We start from the raw sequence: 15,476 nt of genomic DNA, 5'->3' as shown, positions 1-15,476 counted from the left end.
ACAAACAGTCTTGAAGTATGTGGCAGATATTGGGAAAGAGGGGACCGACAGAATTGTAGCGAGTAGACTATTGTATGTGGCAAGCAAGTTGATTGCCCTACACTGAATTCAGTCAAGCCCTCCAGTTATTGAGGAATTTAGAAGGAAAGTAAACACTATGTTAGCATATGAGAAAATGGTGTTTAAGAAGAGAGGATGTCCGCAAAAATTTGAGACATTGTGGGGGCGTTGGAGGTATAGAGCTGATTAAAAAAGGTGAAGTCCATTAAGTGCTGAAGTGGGAGTTGGGAGGGGTGGGTGGGGTGGGAAGGGTATGTTGCGGTTACACTGTCATTGTATGGTTGCCTGCTGTATCATAATCATCAGTGGTGTTAATTTATATGTCACAATATGGGACATGATGTGCGTATATTTGTAACAATGCCACATTGCTGTATTTTAGTACAATAAAAATGATCTGATTTAAAAAAAATGAAACAAACAGAAACAAACAGCGCTGCTCTTGTTAATTACTGGTGGCTGGTACTCCCATATCTGTCCTATTCGTTTGACTGGGTCTGCCAGACAGCCCATAGATGAGTAGCACTTTTGCGGGAGGAATAAACATTCTTCCTTTTTGCCAATATAAGTTTAGATTAAGAGCTCATTCTTTTATATAGATATATAACTTGTATCTATATGAATACTTTTGGTGGTCCTCATAGATAAAATAACTGGTCGGCAGCCCAAAATAGCTGTTCCTTCCTACCAACAGCTAACATTTATCAGCACCGTAAATAGAGATGAGACTGACTCGTGGGATACCCCTTTAAAGAGACACTAAGCAATCATTAATGTAAAAAATAAAAACAAGACGTTACATAGTGCATATAATAATTTTTCAAACAAAGCTAGAACCAGCCCTGGACCTCACATGGATCCAGAGATCTCCCCATTCATTGCTCTGCTAGATTTATATAATGCTGTCCGCAAAGGGGCATGTCCTTTCTGCTGCATCTCTCTTCCTATCATAGCTCAGGAGGAGGCAGTTGAAGGATGGAACTGAGCATGTGCGTCTACCTCAACGAAGTGGACAGTGGCTCACTGGCTGTGCTAATTTTTTTTCTTTTTTCTTGTGTCATTGGGGGACACAGAAGACCATGGGTATAACTGCTGCCACTAGGAGGCGACACTAAGCCAAAAAAAGTGTTAGCTCCTCCTCTCAGCTATACCCCTCCTACAGACAGACACAGAGCTAATGAGTTTTAGCTTAGTGTCCATAGGAGACAGACATCTTGGCTCCTACTGTCACCTTGGCTCCTACTTCTAGAAATCCCCCCGGTTACCGGTGTAGCCGCCCTCCCTAAGGGGCAGCACACCGAGGAAAGTGACACTGCTGGAATAGGGGTGGGCAGAAACCGTCTGGGTAAGTATATTACCTACCTCCCCTGCTGTCCCTCCCCTTCCCCCTGTTTCTCCTAGACCTTGGCCCCTGTATCTGGTGACTCACCGCCTCGGTCCCACCTCCGGTCCCCGGCCCCAGGCCCCATCCGCGCCCTGCGAGCCAGTCCTGGTGGTCGCATGTCTCCTTTGGCGGCCGCCACTTTTCTACCCGGGGCATCAGTACGCCTGCTCCCGGCCTCTTTGTTTACCAGTACAGTCCGCCCCAACTGGAAGTTCTTCTGGTCGCCCCCGCCTGTACTCGAGGCCCGTGCTCTGTGGCCTACTAGGCCGCATCTCCCAGTGTGTTTCGCGGGCGGGATCTGTATTTTCAGAATTTTGCGCCCATGCTTCGCCCCTCCAGCTGCCCAATAAACCCCGCCTTCTTCTTAACCCTTTCCTTTCCTCAGTACTACTGTGCTGAGGAAAGTGCTCACGGGGCTCTCTGCTGAGGATTACAGTGCTGATCATTAGTACAGTCGGATGTGGGTTCAGTTTCTTTAGCTCTGTTTTGTTAGAATTGAGCTGTATGTAAAAAAAATTAATATATATATAATTATTAACCCTTGGAGCTGTCTAGTCCTTCTGGACCTAGTTCCCGCGCTATTCAGTAGACAGAATTTCTTTACCCTACCACTGGATACTATACCGTAAGTGGAATCCTGGCTCTACCGCTGGATACCGCACTCCCTGTAGCTTACCCTCCTTCTATAGGTGGAGTAGTTACACTACCACTGAATTCAGTGAGTCCTGTCGCATTCCCTTCTCTCCTTAGCGGAATATGTGAGCTCACCACTTGACCCTGTACATTCTGTAGCATACTCTCCTTACATAGGTGGCGTAATTGCCCTTGCACTGGATACCGTACAGCCTGTAGTGCTACCCTCCTTCCTAAGCGGTGTACTTGCTCTACCACGGGATACTGTACAGCCCATTGCATTATCCTCCTTCCATAGGCAGCGTAATAGCACTACCACTGGATACTGTACAGCCCGTGCCATTACCCTCCTTCTGTAGGCGGAGTAATTGCACTTCCACTGGGTACTGTACGGCCCGTAGCATTATCCTCTTTCCATGGGCAGATTAATTTTCTATCGGCGGAGTGTTTACATCCCGTTGATTCCTATACGTCCGGTAGCATTGCCCTCTTTCCATGGGCGGAATATTTACACCACCACTGGATACCGTACATCCGGTAGTGGTACCCTCCTTCCAGAGGCGGAGTATGGTTCCGGTAGCATTATCCTTCTTCCTAAGTAGGAGTATTTGCACTTACTCTGGGTACTGTACATTCTGTAGCATTACCCTCCTTCTATAGAGTAATTACACTACCACTGGATCCTGTACAGACTATCGCATTACCCTTCTTCCTTAGACTGAGTAATTGCACTTCCACAAGATTCTGTACGTCCTGTTGCATTGCTCCCTACGCAGGCGGAGTGATTGCACTAATGCTGGATATCATCTGTCCTGTCGGTTTTTCCCTCCTTTATATAGGTGGTTTAGTTGCATCACAGTCGCATACTGTAGATCCTGTAACCTTATCCTCCTTCTATAGAGTAATTGCACTATCACTGGAACCTGTACAGACTGTCGCATTACCCTCCTTCCTTAGGCGGAGTATTGCACTTCCACCGGATACCATACGTCCTGCTGCATTATCCCCACCGCAAGCGGAGTAATTACTCACATATTTGATATCATCTGTCCTGCCGGCTTTCCCCCTTCTTTTTGGGGATTAGTTGCACCACAATTGCGTGCTATAGATCCTGTAGCATTACCCTACCCCTATTAACAGAGTAGTTGCACAACCAGTAGTGCTTGCACTACCAGTGGACCCTGTACATCTTTTCAGTTCCCCTCTTTCTGTCAGCGGAGTAATTCCACTACCACTGTTCCTCCTATTACATTATCCATGTTTCTTGGGTGGAGTAATTGCTTCAACATTGTCTACCGCAACTACTCTCATTTGTTCCTTGTCGCATGGCATCCCGTTTCATGGGTGGCCTATTGGCTAGACACTGTACCTACAATTGCTTTATCCCCGTCATAGGTGGTATTTTGGCACTACTGCTGGATACTGTGATTGCTTCACACTACCCCCTTCCTCAGGTAGTCTTAGTTTGGATTGGTGTCTGGTGCCTACGTGTAGCCTCTGTCTTCCAGGTCGGCCTGTAGTTCTAACAGGCTGTTGGCATACCTCATACCCTTCCTCGTGCCTTGAGTCCCTGTGAGGGGCAATCTCATTTGGTTGATTTGTCACTGGCATGCCCAGCGTCCACACTCCTTCCGTAGGTGGAAAGTCTGTTCTGATTGCCAGTTTTCTTTCTTCTTGGGTGGAGTGTTGCGCTAGCACCAATTCTTGGTGGCTATTGCTGTTGTTCTCATTTTCAGGTGGAGTCTCTCCTCTGACCCTAGAGGCCATAGTTGTTGCTATCGCCTCCCCCAGTGAGGCAGTCTTTGCGCTGTCCATAGATATTCTGGCTACTCCAATTCCGTGGCTCCTACTGCATGAACCCTTCCCAGGGGGAATTTTCGCGTTCATCCTTCAACTGCGGCTTACATGATGCATGGGTGGGGGACACTACATTTATGGCCTTCTCTACATCCCTTTTTCCATATGGAGTATCGACTTTCCGGCGGTATCTACAGAGAATTCCTCCTTCTAGGCATGGTGCCTTCTCGCTAGTTGTAGTTGTGATCGTGTCTACATTTCCTTCTTCCACAGGGGGTACTTTGCTTATGTTCTGCCATGGCACGCTGTGGCTGAGGGGTTTGCTCACTTCTGCTGGGCATTAGTACGTTTTCTGTACCTGGTATAAACTACCGATTTTTATGGTGTTGGCATCAGCGTTCCCTCCGTGTGGAGTTTGGATATGCACTTATTCAGTTTGCATATGTGAGTTGTCTACATGGCTCCCCTCACCGGGTCGAGCGGTCGTGTTGCCCTTGTTGTCACCCCTAAGGGCTGGTTTTCTACTAAGCCACATCGGCCGCTTCTACTTCTCCCTTTCCGCAGGGCGAGTAGTTGCGCCCTCCACGTACTGTTACTGCCTGCTCAGCCAGAGTTCATAGCTATTGGGTTCTCGTATGCACCCTTTTTGCTGTGGGGTGCCTGCGCGGGTAAGGTTGATTCTGTTACCATTTTTTTTTTTTTCTGGGCCTTTGTGACGTTCGGGGTCCACACTCCCTTTCTGGCGGAGTATTTTTCCTATCTCTGGTTCCTGTCTGCAGCTTCCGATTAGGTCTGCCAGTTCAGGCAGCCTTCCATGGAGTATTAGACTGCTTCTCTCCTCTCTTTTTCTGGAATTTAAGGTCCTCCTCTACATGCCTCTGCTTACCACATTGGCATTTTCCTGGGGGAACATTCTTATGAAGAAACCCCCTTGTCCGTAGGTCTGAAGGGGACGTTTTTTGATCCCGGAGGACACTCTTTCCTTGTCAGGTTACTCCACAATTTTTTTTCTATCCGTTTTATGTCCGTTCCACTGCCTTGTTCCCTTTGGGTTTCTTCACTCCCTCAAGAATTTTTTTTCTTGTGGGCCATTCTCATGCCTGACTTCCAGGTTCTCTAGCCTTGATTTATTCGTCATGGTCCCACTGGAGTTTTCTTCTCTTCTGGCAGTCCGGTATGGTGTGTGGGGCCTTTGCCTTCCGGCATCTCACTTCTTTCCCCATGGGGGGCAAGTTTTGTCACATCTGCAGTTCTTTGGCCCTTGATATCCAGACGCCATTTTCAGTTCATTGTCTTCCAATGAATATTCCACTGGGCATCACTCCTTAGCAGTCCTCTGGATCCAGGCTATGTATTTTCTCTCCTGTATCTTCCGCAATCGTTCCGTTGCTTCTGGTGACTGGCTCGTCTTCATTTTTATCCATCTTGTGGATATTACATGTGCTCTCCACTTCTTCTGAAGTCTCCTAAGCCGTGACTTATACTCCCTGGGCTGTTCTTTCTTCTATTCAGCCGCTCTCTGCCTGGCTTTCCAGGGAATGGGTCTTCCTGTCCCTTTTTCAGGGTTTCTGATGTGTCTTATTACCGGCCTTGGATTCGTTCTGTTCTTATTCTCTCCCCATGATACTGCTCTTTAACGTCCCATGGTCTTCTGTGTCCCCAATGATATGAGCGAGGAAAAAATAGGATTTTTTTGTGCTTACCTGTAAAATCCTTTTCTTGCTAAGTTCATTGGGGGACACAGAAGACCATGGGTATAGTTACTGCCACTAGGAGTAGACACTAAGCTAAAATAAAGTGCTAGCTCCTCCTCTCGGCTATACCCCTCCTGCAGACACTGAGCTAATCAGTTTGTACAAAAGCAGTAGAAGCAGCCAGGAGAAGCCAACAGAAAATAATACAAAGGAAGAAAACCAGAGATGGGTCATGATCAAGAACCAGAAGGACCCATCTAGGAGAACCAGCAATGTACATAGAGGGTGGGAGCTGTGTCCCCAATTAACTCAGTCGAGAAAAGGATTTTACAGGTAAGCACAAAAAATCCTATATTACATGCAAATACAAAAGTATTCAGATCCAGTTGCTGGTATGAAAAATGTAGGATATTTTTTTGTATGACAACCCTTAAGGAATGTTTTGCCTATATTTAGAAATAAAAATATTTTGTATTGGCTAACAAGACAACTCTTGGACTTGCAGTTCATTTTATTTATATTTTCCCATGTTAAAATATGGTTTTCTGCACAATTTTAGCAGCGTAGCGGAGAGTCTGTGAAAGTGCATCAATTAGATGTTGCAGTTCCCTTACATCTGAAAAGTCAGCTAAAGAAGGCACCGACATTGGGAAGTGGGGAAGGAGAGTTTGGGGATACAATGCCATTTGTTATGCTGACGAGAAGAGGCAACAAACAGCAGGTAAGTGATATTTAAGTGTCATAGAGGTTAAGAAAAATCTTAAACCTTGTGTACATATGATGGAAAATTTCAATGTATAAGTATCAGAACGCTGTGAATTTTTTACCCTGCACGTTTTGGGACAAAATCCATGTGTGGATTTATCCTAGAGCAGTGATGGCGAACATTTTAGAGACAGAGTGCCCAAACTAAAACCCCAAACCCCCTCTTATTTATCGCAAAGTGCCAACACAACAATTTAACCTGAATACCAATATAATATATCTTCCATGTATTTTATCATTTTGTTACAATAGCTTGCCTACATTAAATGCGCTCTGTGCTGATGAATGGCAGGAAAAGTCTAAGGTATATTGGTACACCATAGACTTTTTTTTTTTTTCAGGGTGCGGGTGCCCACAGAAAGGGCTCTTAGTGCCGCCTCTGGCACCCGTGTCATAGGTTCACCACCACTGCCCTAGAGCTTGATATATCCATTGGTCAAGCTACGTAGTAAGCTGGCTAGACTAAAAACTGTCCATAACCATTAGATTTTTGCTCACAAAATGTGGAGGTTTGCTAAACAATCCCCTAACATCACTGAAAACAAGGATACACTGAATTGGGTTTTAAGCCTATTTGCGTCGGTGGTCGGGACTTTAAAGATGGCGTCCACTCCTGAGCGAAGAGGGCCCCATTGTCGCCGGGTGCCTGCTTGTTCATACAGCAGGCACCAGCGGCTAATGTCTGCAACTGGCAGTAATGCCGATCACGAACCTTTTAACATTTCAGATGCCATAGTCTGTCCTGACCACAGCATCTGAATGCTGGTGGGGATTGGGGGAGCCAGAGTGTGTTAGCAGCAGCCCCGTCCTCCTGTGTGAGGGCTGCTGCCTAGTAATTTCTATGGAGCCCCTGCCTGTAGCAGGGCTCCATAGAAATATGGAACAAAAATCCTCATAGACTCCAATGCATTAGCATCCAATGTTTGCTTGTTCTAGTTCCATATGGGAAATGTGTAAAAAAAAAAAAAAAAAAAAAAAAGGATTTTTTTTTTTGTAAATTCTAAACACCCCATTTTCTCCAAAATAATAATAATAATAAAAAATACACAATATGGCTGATTTAGCTGTTTTTCGGTCGCTTCTCCTCCCACAATTTTTTTTAAAATAAAGTCATCAAAAAGTTGTACACACCCCAAAATGGTATAGCTGAAAAGAAAATACAGATCGCCCCTGAAAGTGTTCACGCAGCTCTGCACCCATAAATGCAAAAAAGTTATTTATTATGTGGTATTGTCGTATTCGTACTGACCTGGAGAATTAAAGTAACTGGTCAGTTTTATGGTATAGGTAATGCCACAAAAACAAAACCCAAAAAAGGTTGTGTTATGCAATCGTAAATAGTGCCATTAGAAAGGGCATCTTGTCCCGTAAAAAACAAGCTATCATACGGTTATGTGAACAGAAGATTAAAGTTATGGCTTTGGGAGTAAAAAAAATTAATTGAAAATCGCCTAGTCGTGAAAGGGTTAAACAAAGTTATTGAAATGATGAAGCTGAGCGCCATCATGTTGGTGAAGGGAAATGCAGTTACTGTGCCTTTTTATTGTGCAGTAAATCGGAATAAAGCTTAATGTCCTGATCCAGTGGTGGATAAGACTTTCACAGTATTGTGTTACCTGACAGCCCAGGCAAATAAAGACTCTGCACATGAAGGATAATCTCTTCCACCAAGTATTACTTACTAAAACGGAAACCCCTTCATATAACAGACCTCAGCATGGTCAATGGAGAGGATTACAGCCACTCTTCATTCATCTCTTGTCCAAAACTTAGTGTGTAAGCCGATTGTCTGCACACTCCTGTATTAGTTCTTCCATGTTGGCAGGAGCCGTGATGTTAGGAGAACTGGAATAAATCCCCTTACTGTTAGTTTATTGATCCTAACCTGGCTGTGCTGTTCAGAGTAGGGCTGCAGTAAAGGATTACTTAAATAATCGAGTATTCTATTGATTATTTTTTACGATTGATCGAGTAATCTATAAGAAAAACCTTCTTAAAATAATGTATTACTTTATAAAAATGTCCCCCTTTCCCAGTGCCATCAGTTCAGCAGCCCCTCCATGCCATGTCCTCTGTCCCCTAGTGCCCCCATGATGGCACTGCCATCAGCTCCTCCATCCAGATTGCCATGATGTCCCCCTTTCCCAGTGCCTCCATGCCATCCACCATGTCCCCCACTCCCCCAGATCAGCCCTCTGAGTGCCTAATCACAGGTGCCCCCATTAACCCCTCCCCCCAATAGTTTTATATATGGCAAATCATAGGTGCTCCCATTAACCCCTCTAACGCCAATAACGTTATACATGCCAAATCACAGGTGCCCCCCCCCCGCCAATAACTTTATACATGCCAAACCACAGCTGCCCCCATTTTCCCCATGCCAAATCACAGGTGCCCCCGTTTTCCCCATGCCAAATCACAGGTGCCACCATTTACCGCCCCGCCACCTCTGCTATCTTTATACTTACCTTTCAGTGCAGAGTGCGCCGACACAGAGTCTGCAGGAGACGTGTCTTCATCCCAGCAGAAAAACTGCATCAAGGATTTTTTTGCCTCGATTACATCGATTTAAATCGATGAATCGTTTCAACCCTAGTTCAGAGGCAATAGCTGTCATTGTGTTAAAATTTTTATATAAGATGGGCAATATGGATTTCATGCCAATCTGCAAAAATGTGGTGAGGTTCACTTATGGTCTTTTGTGGTCTTTCTTTCTTTTTTTCCAGTTTAAGATCCTCAATGTGCCCATGTCTTCACAATTAGCTGCAAATCACTGGAGTCAGCAGCAAGCAGAGCAAGAGGAAAGAATGAGGATGAAGAAACTCACACTAGACATCAATGAACGTCAGGAGCAGGAGGATTATCAAGGTATGTTGGCTAGCATAGTAGGACACCTGTCATGTATGTGGGCATCCCTTCTTTCATTGTCTGGTACTGCACATCTCAGGGGAACCAAGGATAAGGAATGTGGATTTCAGTATGTATGATCCTTTTGTTCTGTAGTGTGTTTTTTTTTTTTTTTTTTTTTTTTCTTCCCAAGGGATCTATCACTCTTTTGCAGTCATCAGAAAGTATTTTTTGAAGTTGTATGCTTGATTGTCAGCCCCTAGTTAGATTGAAAGGAGGTCTAGACTTCCAGTCAACACACCGGTCCTAGCTTCACATGGAGTGGAGAAATTATTATTATTTATTATTAAAGCGCCATTCATTCCATAGCGCTGTACATATGAAAAGGGGTGCACATACATAATACAGACAATTGCACTAAGCATGAACAAGACGAGCTGCAAACTGGTAAAGAAAGAGAGAGGGCCCATAATCTACATGGTATGGGAGAAGGACACAGTAGGTGAGGGTAAAGTTGGTCATGGCGGTATAGAGGCAGCACGGTCACTGGTTGTAGGATTGTCTGAAGAGGTGGGTTTTCAGGTTTCTTTTGAAGGATTCAACCGTAGGTGAGAGTCTGATATGTTGGGGTAGCGAGTTCCAGAGTGTGGGGGATGCACAGGATTAATCTTGGAGGGGATTGTGGGAAGAGCCGATAAGAGGAGAGAAGGAGGTCTTGTGAGGATCAGAGATTACGTGTGGGGATGTATCGGGGAAAGTAGCTCAGAGAGGTAGGGAGGGGACAGGTTGTGGACAGCCTTGTATGTATTTGTTAGTATTTTTAACTGAATTCGCTGGGCAATGGGGAGCCAGTGAAGGGACTGGCAGAGGGGAGAGGCAGAGGAGTAACAGGGTGAGAGGTGGCTTAGTCGGGCAGCAGAGTTGAGGATAGATTGGAGGTGTGTAAGAGTGCTAGATGGAAGACCACAGAGGAGGATGTTGCAGTAGTCTAGACGAGAGATGATGAGGGCATGTACAAGCATTTTCGCAGACCTCAAAGTTGAGGAAAGCGCAGATGCGGGAGATGTTTTTGAGTTGGAGGCGGCAGGTGGTGGAAAGGGCTTGGATGTGCGATCGGAAGGAGAGGGCAGAATCCAAGGTCACTCCAAGGCAGCGGACTTGTGTGACAGGGGAGAGTGTGCAGCCATTGATCATGATAGATAGGTCTGTTGGGGGAAGTTGAGCAAGATGGCGGAAAGATTAATTTTAGGATAGGTCATCAATATCATATTGGTGGAGGTCCAACTCTAGTCACCCAACTGATCAGCTTATAAGCTGTGCTAGTTCCAGTTTGCCATGACTCCTAACAGATGATCAAGAGGGGTGTCAGGAGTCAGACCCCAACCAATTTGATGTTGGTGATGCACAGAAATCCCTTTTAAGATGTTCATACAAGGTTTCATAACAGGGGGGGCAGAAAACGCCAGACGGGTGAGTATTCTCCTCATCCCCTTCCTTCATGTGGAGTATCGGCCCTGGCATTCCAGCGGTATCTATACAGCATTCCTCCTTCTAGGCATGGTGCCTTCTCGCTAGTTGTAGTTGTGATCGTGTCTACATTTCCTTCTTCCACAGGGGGCAGTTTGCTTATGTTCTTCTATCTTTTTGCGGAACGGAATTACGGGACAAAACCCCACGGAAGCACTACAGAGTGCATCCGTGGGTTTCCGTGCTTCCGTTCTGCACCATTCCGCATCTCCGGATTTGCAGACCCATTGAAGTGAATGGGTCCGCACCCATGATGCGGAATGCCCACGGAACGGCGCCCGTGTATTGTGCATCCACAAATGCGGTCCGCAATACAGCAGTGGAGAGCACACGAAGGTGTGCAGGAGGCCTTATACTTCTAATTCCTTTTGAATTCACTTCTGGCTTTGGCTGAAAAAATCTGCCTCAAAACCTCCTCCAAAAAACTATGTGAACTTACCTTGTCACATAGTGCCCACATGTGTGTTTGTATAGATCACTGTTTAAATAGCGCTAGTTTCATTTATTTATTTATTTTACCTATATTTGTCTTGGACTTTTCCACACTAAAGTTTACAATCATCTTGAGCTTCACCTAAAATTTAGGGCTCATGCACATGACTGTATTTTGCATCTGTGTTCAATGCACTTTGCAGATGGCACACAGATCCATTCATATCTGGAGAGAGAAAAAATGCACTCTGTCATCCTGTGCTGTTCGTATCTCCATGTCCGTTCTGCACATTGTAGAACATATCCTATTTTTGTCCATATTTAGAACGAGAAGCGTTATTTCTAGCGATTTTGAAAGTGAGAAAAATACGGAATACACAGAAAAGGTGCAATATGGATGGTTGTGTGCATGAGGCCTTATTCTGAGAAATGTGGTCTTCTGAAATAATGGTCCCTGTAGCATAGTTCTCATTCTTCAGGATGGCAATGTGTATGGCTTCTTTCCTAAAGCGTTGTGGAATCTATCAGCAATCACTGGAATTCTTCTTTATAAGATTCCTGATGGCAAACATGCAGAGTATCCCTGACCTGTAATCGGAGCCATTTTGTTTTAGTTGGAGATGCAAACCACAGCAGATTTGCTTTCAAAGAGACATATAAGTAAATGAAGTCAGAAAATGGCTCATTGAACTGTCCCTTTTCATAAGATAAGAAGTTTACAGAAACAGATTTTTATTTTTTATTTTTCCCCGGTTAATTTGCAGAAATGCTTCAGTCTCTGGCTCAACGTCCAGCTCCAGCAAATACAAACCGGGACCGCCGGCCTCGGTACCAGCATCCTAAAGGGGCACCAAATGCAGATCTCATCTTCAAGACAGGTGGCAGGTAAGATTATATATTGAAAGTTGTCTGTAAAAACGGTCAGTTCTGCTTTTGCATTTAATTACTCGTTTCCTTTTGCTAGGAGGTAAGAAGTAGGTCCTCGTTCTCCTTGCTCTGTAAAAATCCAGCTAAAATGTGTTTTCACACTTTTCAGTTGACCTTGGGGGCAAAGGTAGGATCTCTGCAAATTTCCCCAGAGGAAAGCAGAGGTATTCAGAGATTTTTCATCCATTTCTCCAGTGGTACCTATCCTATCTTTGTGGGAGCTATTCCTACAGTCTGAAAACTCTGTTATGCCAAAGTCTTTTGAACTATCATGGCCTTTCTAGGGTATTAATGGAGATCTACACCCCCAGTGGGCGCTCCTGGTGTCTACACCCCCAGTCTGGCACGCCAGAATAAATATTTGAAAATCCAGGAACCTTCAGCAAGGCAATGTAAGCTGCTCAGTTACCATGTCACCACCATTAATGTAGAAATTACCGCATTTGGTTACCAGTGGAGAACTTTGAGAAAGGCACTACGCCTCAAGTTTCCATGCAGCACATCCATAAATGACCTCTTTAGCACTGTGCTGGTGCTCCATTAAAACTCCTCATTGTCATGGTTGTGTGGTTGGGGGACAGAGGTTCCCTCCTTCTAGCAATCTAACATTTCTAATCTATCTGGTAGAAAGGTGATGGGTCAGGGTTCCCCATTAAATAACTAGGTTTATTTTCACAACGAAAAGTGACCCAGTCTTAATTTTTTACTATCATCTTTTTATAAATAATTATATGGGAAATCTATGCTGTATGATCATAAGTTGGTCATTTTTGTGTTGCTGTTGTAAATGATCTACTGCCTAAAAGTATTTTTTCTTAGTGTATGGCCTTATATTAATATTCAATGCATGACCACTAGGGGGCACTATCTCTGTATGTCAGCCAGTTGTGTCGGTATCCTTGTTTGAGTGTATGTTTCTCTGACCCCCACTCAGTTCCTCACCCGACATTGGTTGTAATCTGCTGATTGCTAATTTGACCTAAATAAATGAGTACAAATCTTTCCTGTCCAGATAGTTTACTTCAGCTCGCAGAAGGCCTCATCAGGCAGATTATCGCTAATAAACATTCTTAGGAACTCTTGTTAGCGATGATCTGCCGGTGTAAATATGCCGCCATATACCCAATGAACAAGTGATATGCTCGTTCGCCAGGTAATAGGATTGTTGGTGCATTCACCAGGTAATAGGATTGTTGGTGCACTCACCTAAATCAATGATTGAAAGTTTGCTGGGAAACAATGATTATATATGGGGACGAGTGATGACAGTGATCACTCCTCCCCATACTGTGGAGGAGATCACTACATGTAAATGCAGCGGTCTTTCACCGACGAGCAGGCGATTGTCAGTAGAGAACACTCTAAGCGGTTTGTGCATTACTCAAACACACTGGGGTCCCTTTTAGTGACCAAGTGAGTGGTCTTTTCAGTTGCCTTTCAGCTTCTTGATGGAGGTCCTAAACAGGGAGCACCTCACTAATAGGCCAGAATATCTTAATAAGGGATTTTTAAACCACTTATTTTTCTGAATTGAGAAACAATGGTGAAATGCTATTCCTTCCCAAAAAAAGGTTAAAAACCTTAACCAATAAGTCAGGCATGTCCAAAGTGCGGCCCTCCAGCTGTTGCAAAACTACAACTCCCAGCATGCCTGGATAGCTTACAGCTATTAGAGCATGCTGGGAGTTGTAGTTTTGCAACAGCTGGAGGGCCGCACTTTGGACATGCCTGCAATAAGTGATATGTACCCCAAAATGCTACCATTGACAAATACATCTCCTCCTGAAAGAATAATTACTTTGTAAACCAGAATGAATACAGCAATAAGTCTATAACATTTGATTTACTACTTTTTAACTATTTTTTGCTGCCATTTTTTTATTTTAACTTTGCATGAAATAAAAATAAATGTATTTCTTTTTTTTCTGTTAAACAGGAGACGTTGATCCAGTGTTATATTGGGCCCTCCATCTAACAACATGGCTAGTGGAGTCCTCCAGATATTGCGTCAGATCAGCAGCACTTCGCAGCATGTTCAGAAGAGAACGTGTTCAGGAGAGAAGCCTGGAACAGAGCTGGGAATGAGGAGCGGCAGGAACACCCACTTCTGCTTCCACCTGATCAGAAGAAGCTTCCAGCCTAGACATAAACGACACACACATAGAGCGAGCATGATTTGCTGATAAGACATCACAGTGGCCTTACGCTGCAGGGAAAGAGTGAACGGGATTACTTAGCAAGCACCTCAGTTATCGTAGAGCGTTTTCTTTTAATGAATTGCAAATGATTTTTAAGATTTGCAAAATGGGTGGTATCAACAAGAGGTTATCCTCTGAAGCAGAGCAGGCAAAGAACTTCAAATGGCAGCTGATGAAACACCGATGGGGAGATACAGTGAGAACCTTGACGCACGCCATGTTGGGGTGAACGTTAGAAGTGGAAAAGAGCTAAACCTCTTTAAAAAAAAAAAAAAAAAAAAAAGTTTTTTTTTTTTTTTTTGTTTACAGTTTCCAGCAGTTTTATTTTTGTGGTTTTAGAGATGCACTGAATGAATAGGTTACAGGCATTTGCTCAGTTTAATCCTTTCTGATCAGAGCAATATGAGAAGGCAGCATTACCTACTGTTGTATTCAGAGAGTATAATTACACTTTTCTCCCACTCTAATACTGGGAAGAGCACAACAGTTGCCCGAAACTCCGAGCACTGTGCTGGCTTCATATGGCACACAGCAAGATAAGAAGGGAAGCAGAAGGGTAAAGCAGGGTGCATAAATATTGTGTGGCGATGAGACACTTTTATTTCCTTTTGAAGTAGCAAAAAAAAATTGTGTTTTTCTTTTCTTCTGTTTATTGGCACTTTTTTTTTTTTCTTTTCAGTTTATCTTGTAAATACAATTGGTACAATAAGCACATTTATGCTCTTTCTCATATGTTTCTTTTTTATTTCTTGTTTTACCTCTTTTGGGTAATTCTGCATGTTGGAAAATTTACATTGGACGATAACTTGCAGAGTTGTACCATTTCCAACAGAAATGCTGCACGATCTTCACCAGCTTAAGAAAACATTGCCAGCGCTGCAATAAAGAATTGTAAATTGTAATTGTGCTGTTCCTTTGCATTCATCTTCATATTGTTTATGGCATTATTTAATCAAATCTGTTATTCCATACACTTGAATGTGGCTTAAAGGAGACCTGTCGCCTCTCCTGACATGTCGAATTTTGTAACTACTTGTATTCCTCATGCAATAACAATTCTGGAGCATCTATTCTTCCTCCATTATGTCTGATCAATTGTATGACTGTATTACCAGCAATTTACAATAGAGTGTATCACGTTGCTACAATAGCGCTCCTTGCTCGGCTGTACCTGGTGTGGCTGCAGGACCGCACCAACTGCTGCACTCAGTA

At 44.0% G+C, this 15,476-nt stretch overlaps 1 protein-coding gene across 1 annotated transcript in view; it reads left to right on the top strand.

Moving 5' to 3' along the window:
* UPF2 (UPF2 regulator of nonsense mediated mRNA decay) overlaps nucleotides 1–15,166 on the top strand; it is a 77,555-nt gene extending 62,389 nt beyond the window's left edge. Inside the window, 4 exon segments of the mRNA XM_044280075.1 lie at nucleotides 6,128–6,289; nucleotides 9,060–9,201; nucleotides 11,904–12,024; nucleotides 14,003–15,166. Coding sequence (XP_044136010.1) covers nucleotides 6,128–6,289; nucleotides 9,060–9,201; nucleotides 11,904–12,024; nucleotides 14,003–14,012 — 435 coding nt within the window. The 3' untranslated portion in view covers nucleotides 14,013–15,166.
* The last annotated feature ends 310 nt before the right edge of the window (nucleotides 15,167–15,476 follow it).

The sequence above is a fragment of the Bufo gargarizans genome, chromosome 2 (assembly GCF_014858855.1).
Source record: "Bufo gargarizans isolate SCDJY-AF-19 chromosome 2, ASM1485885v1, whole genome shotgun sequence".
In the NCBI taxonomy this organism is placed as follows: domain Eukaryota; kingdom Metazoa; phylum Chordata; class Amphibia; order Anura; family Bufonidae; genus Bufo; species Bufo gargarizans.
Note: the sequence above shows the minus strand (reverse complement) of the source record. Positions and strands in the feature narration are given on the sequence as shown.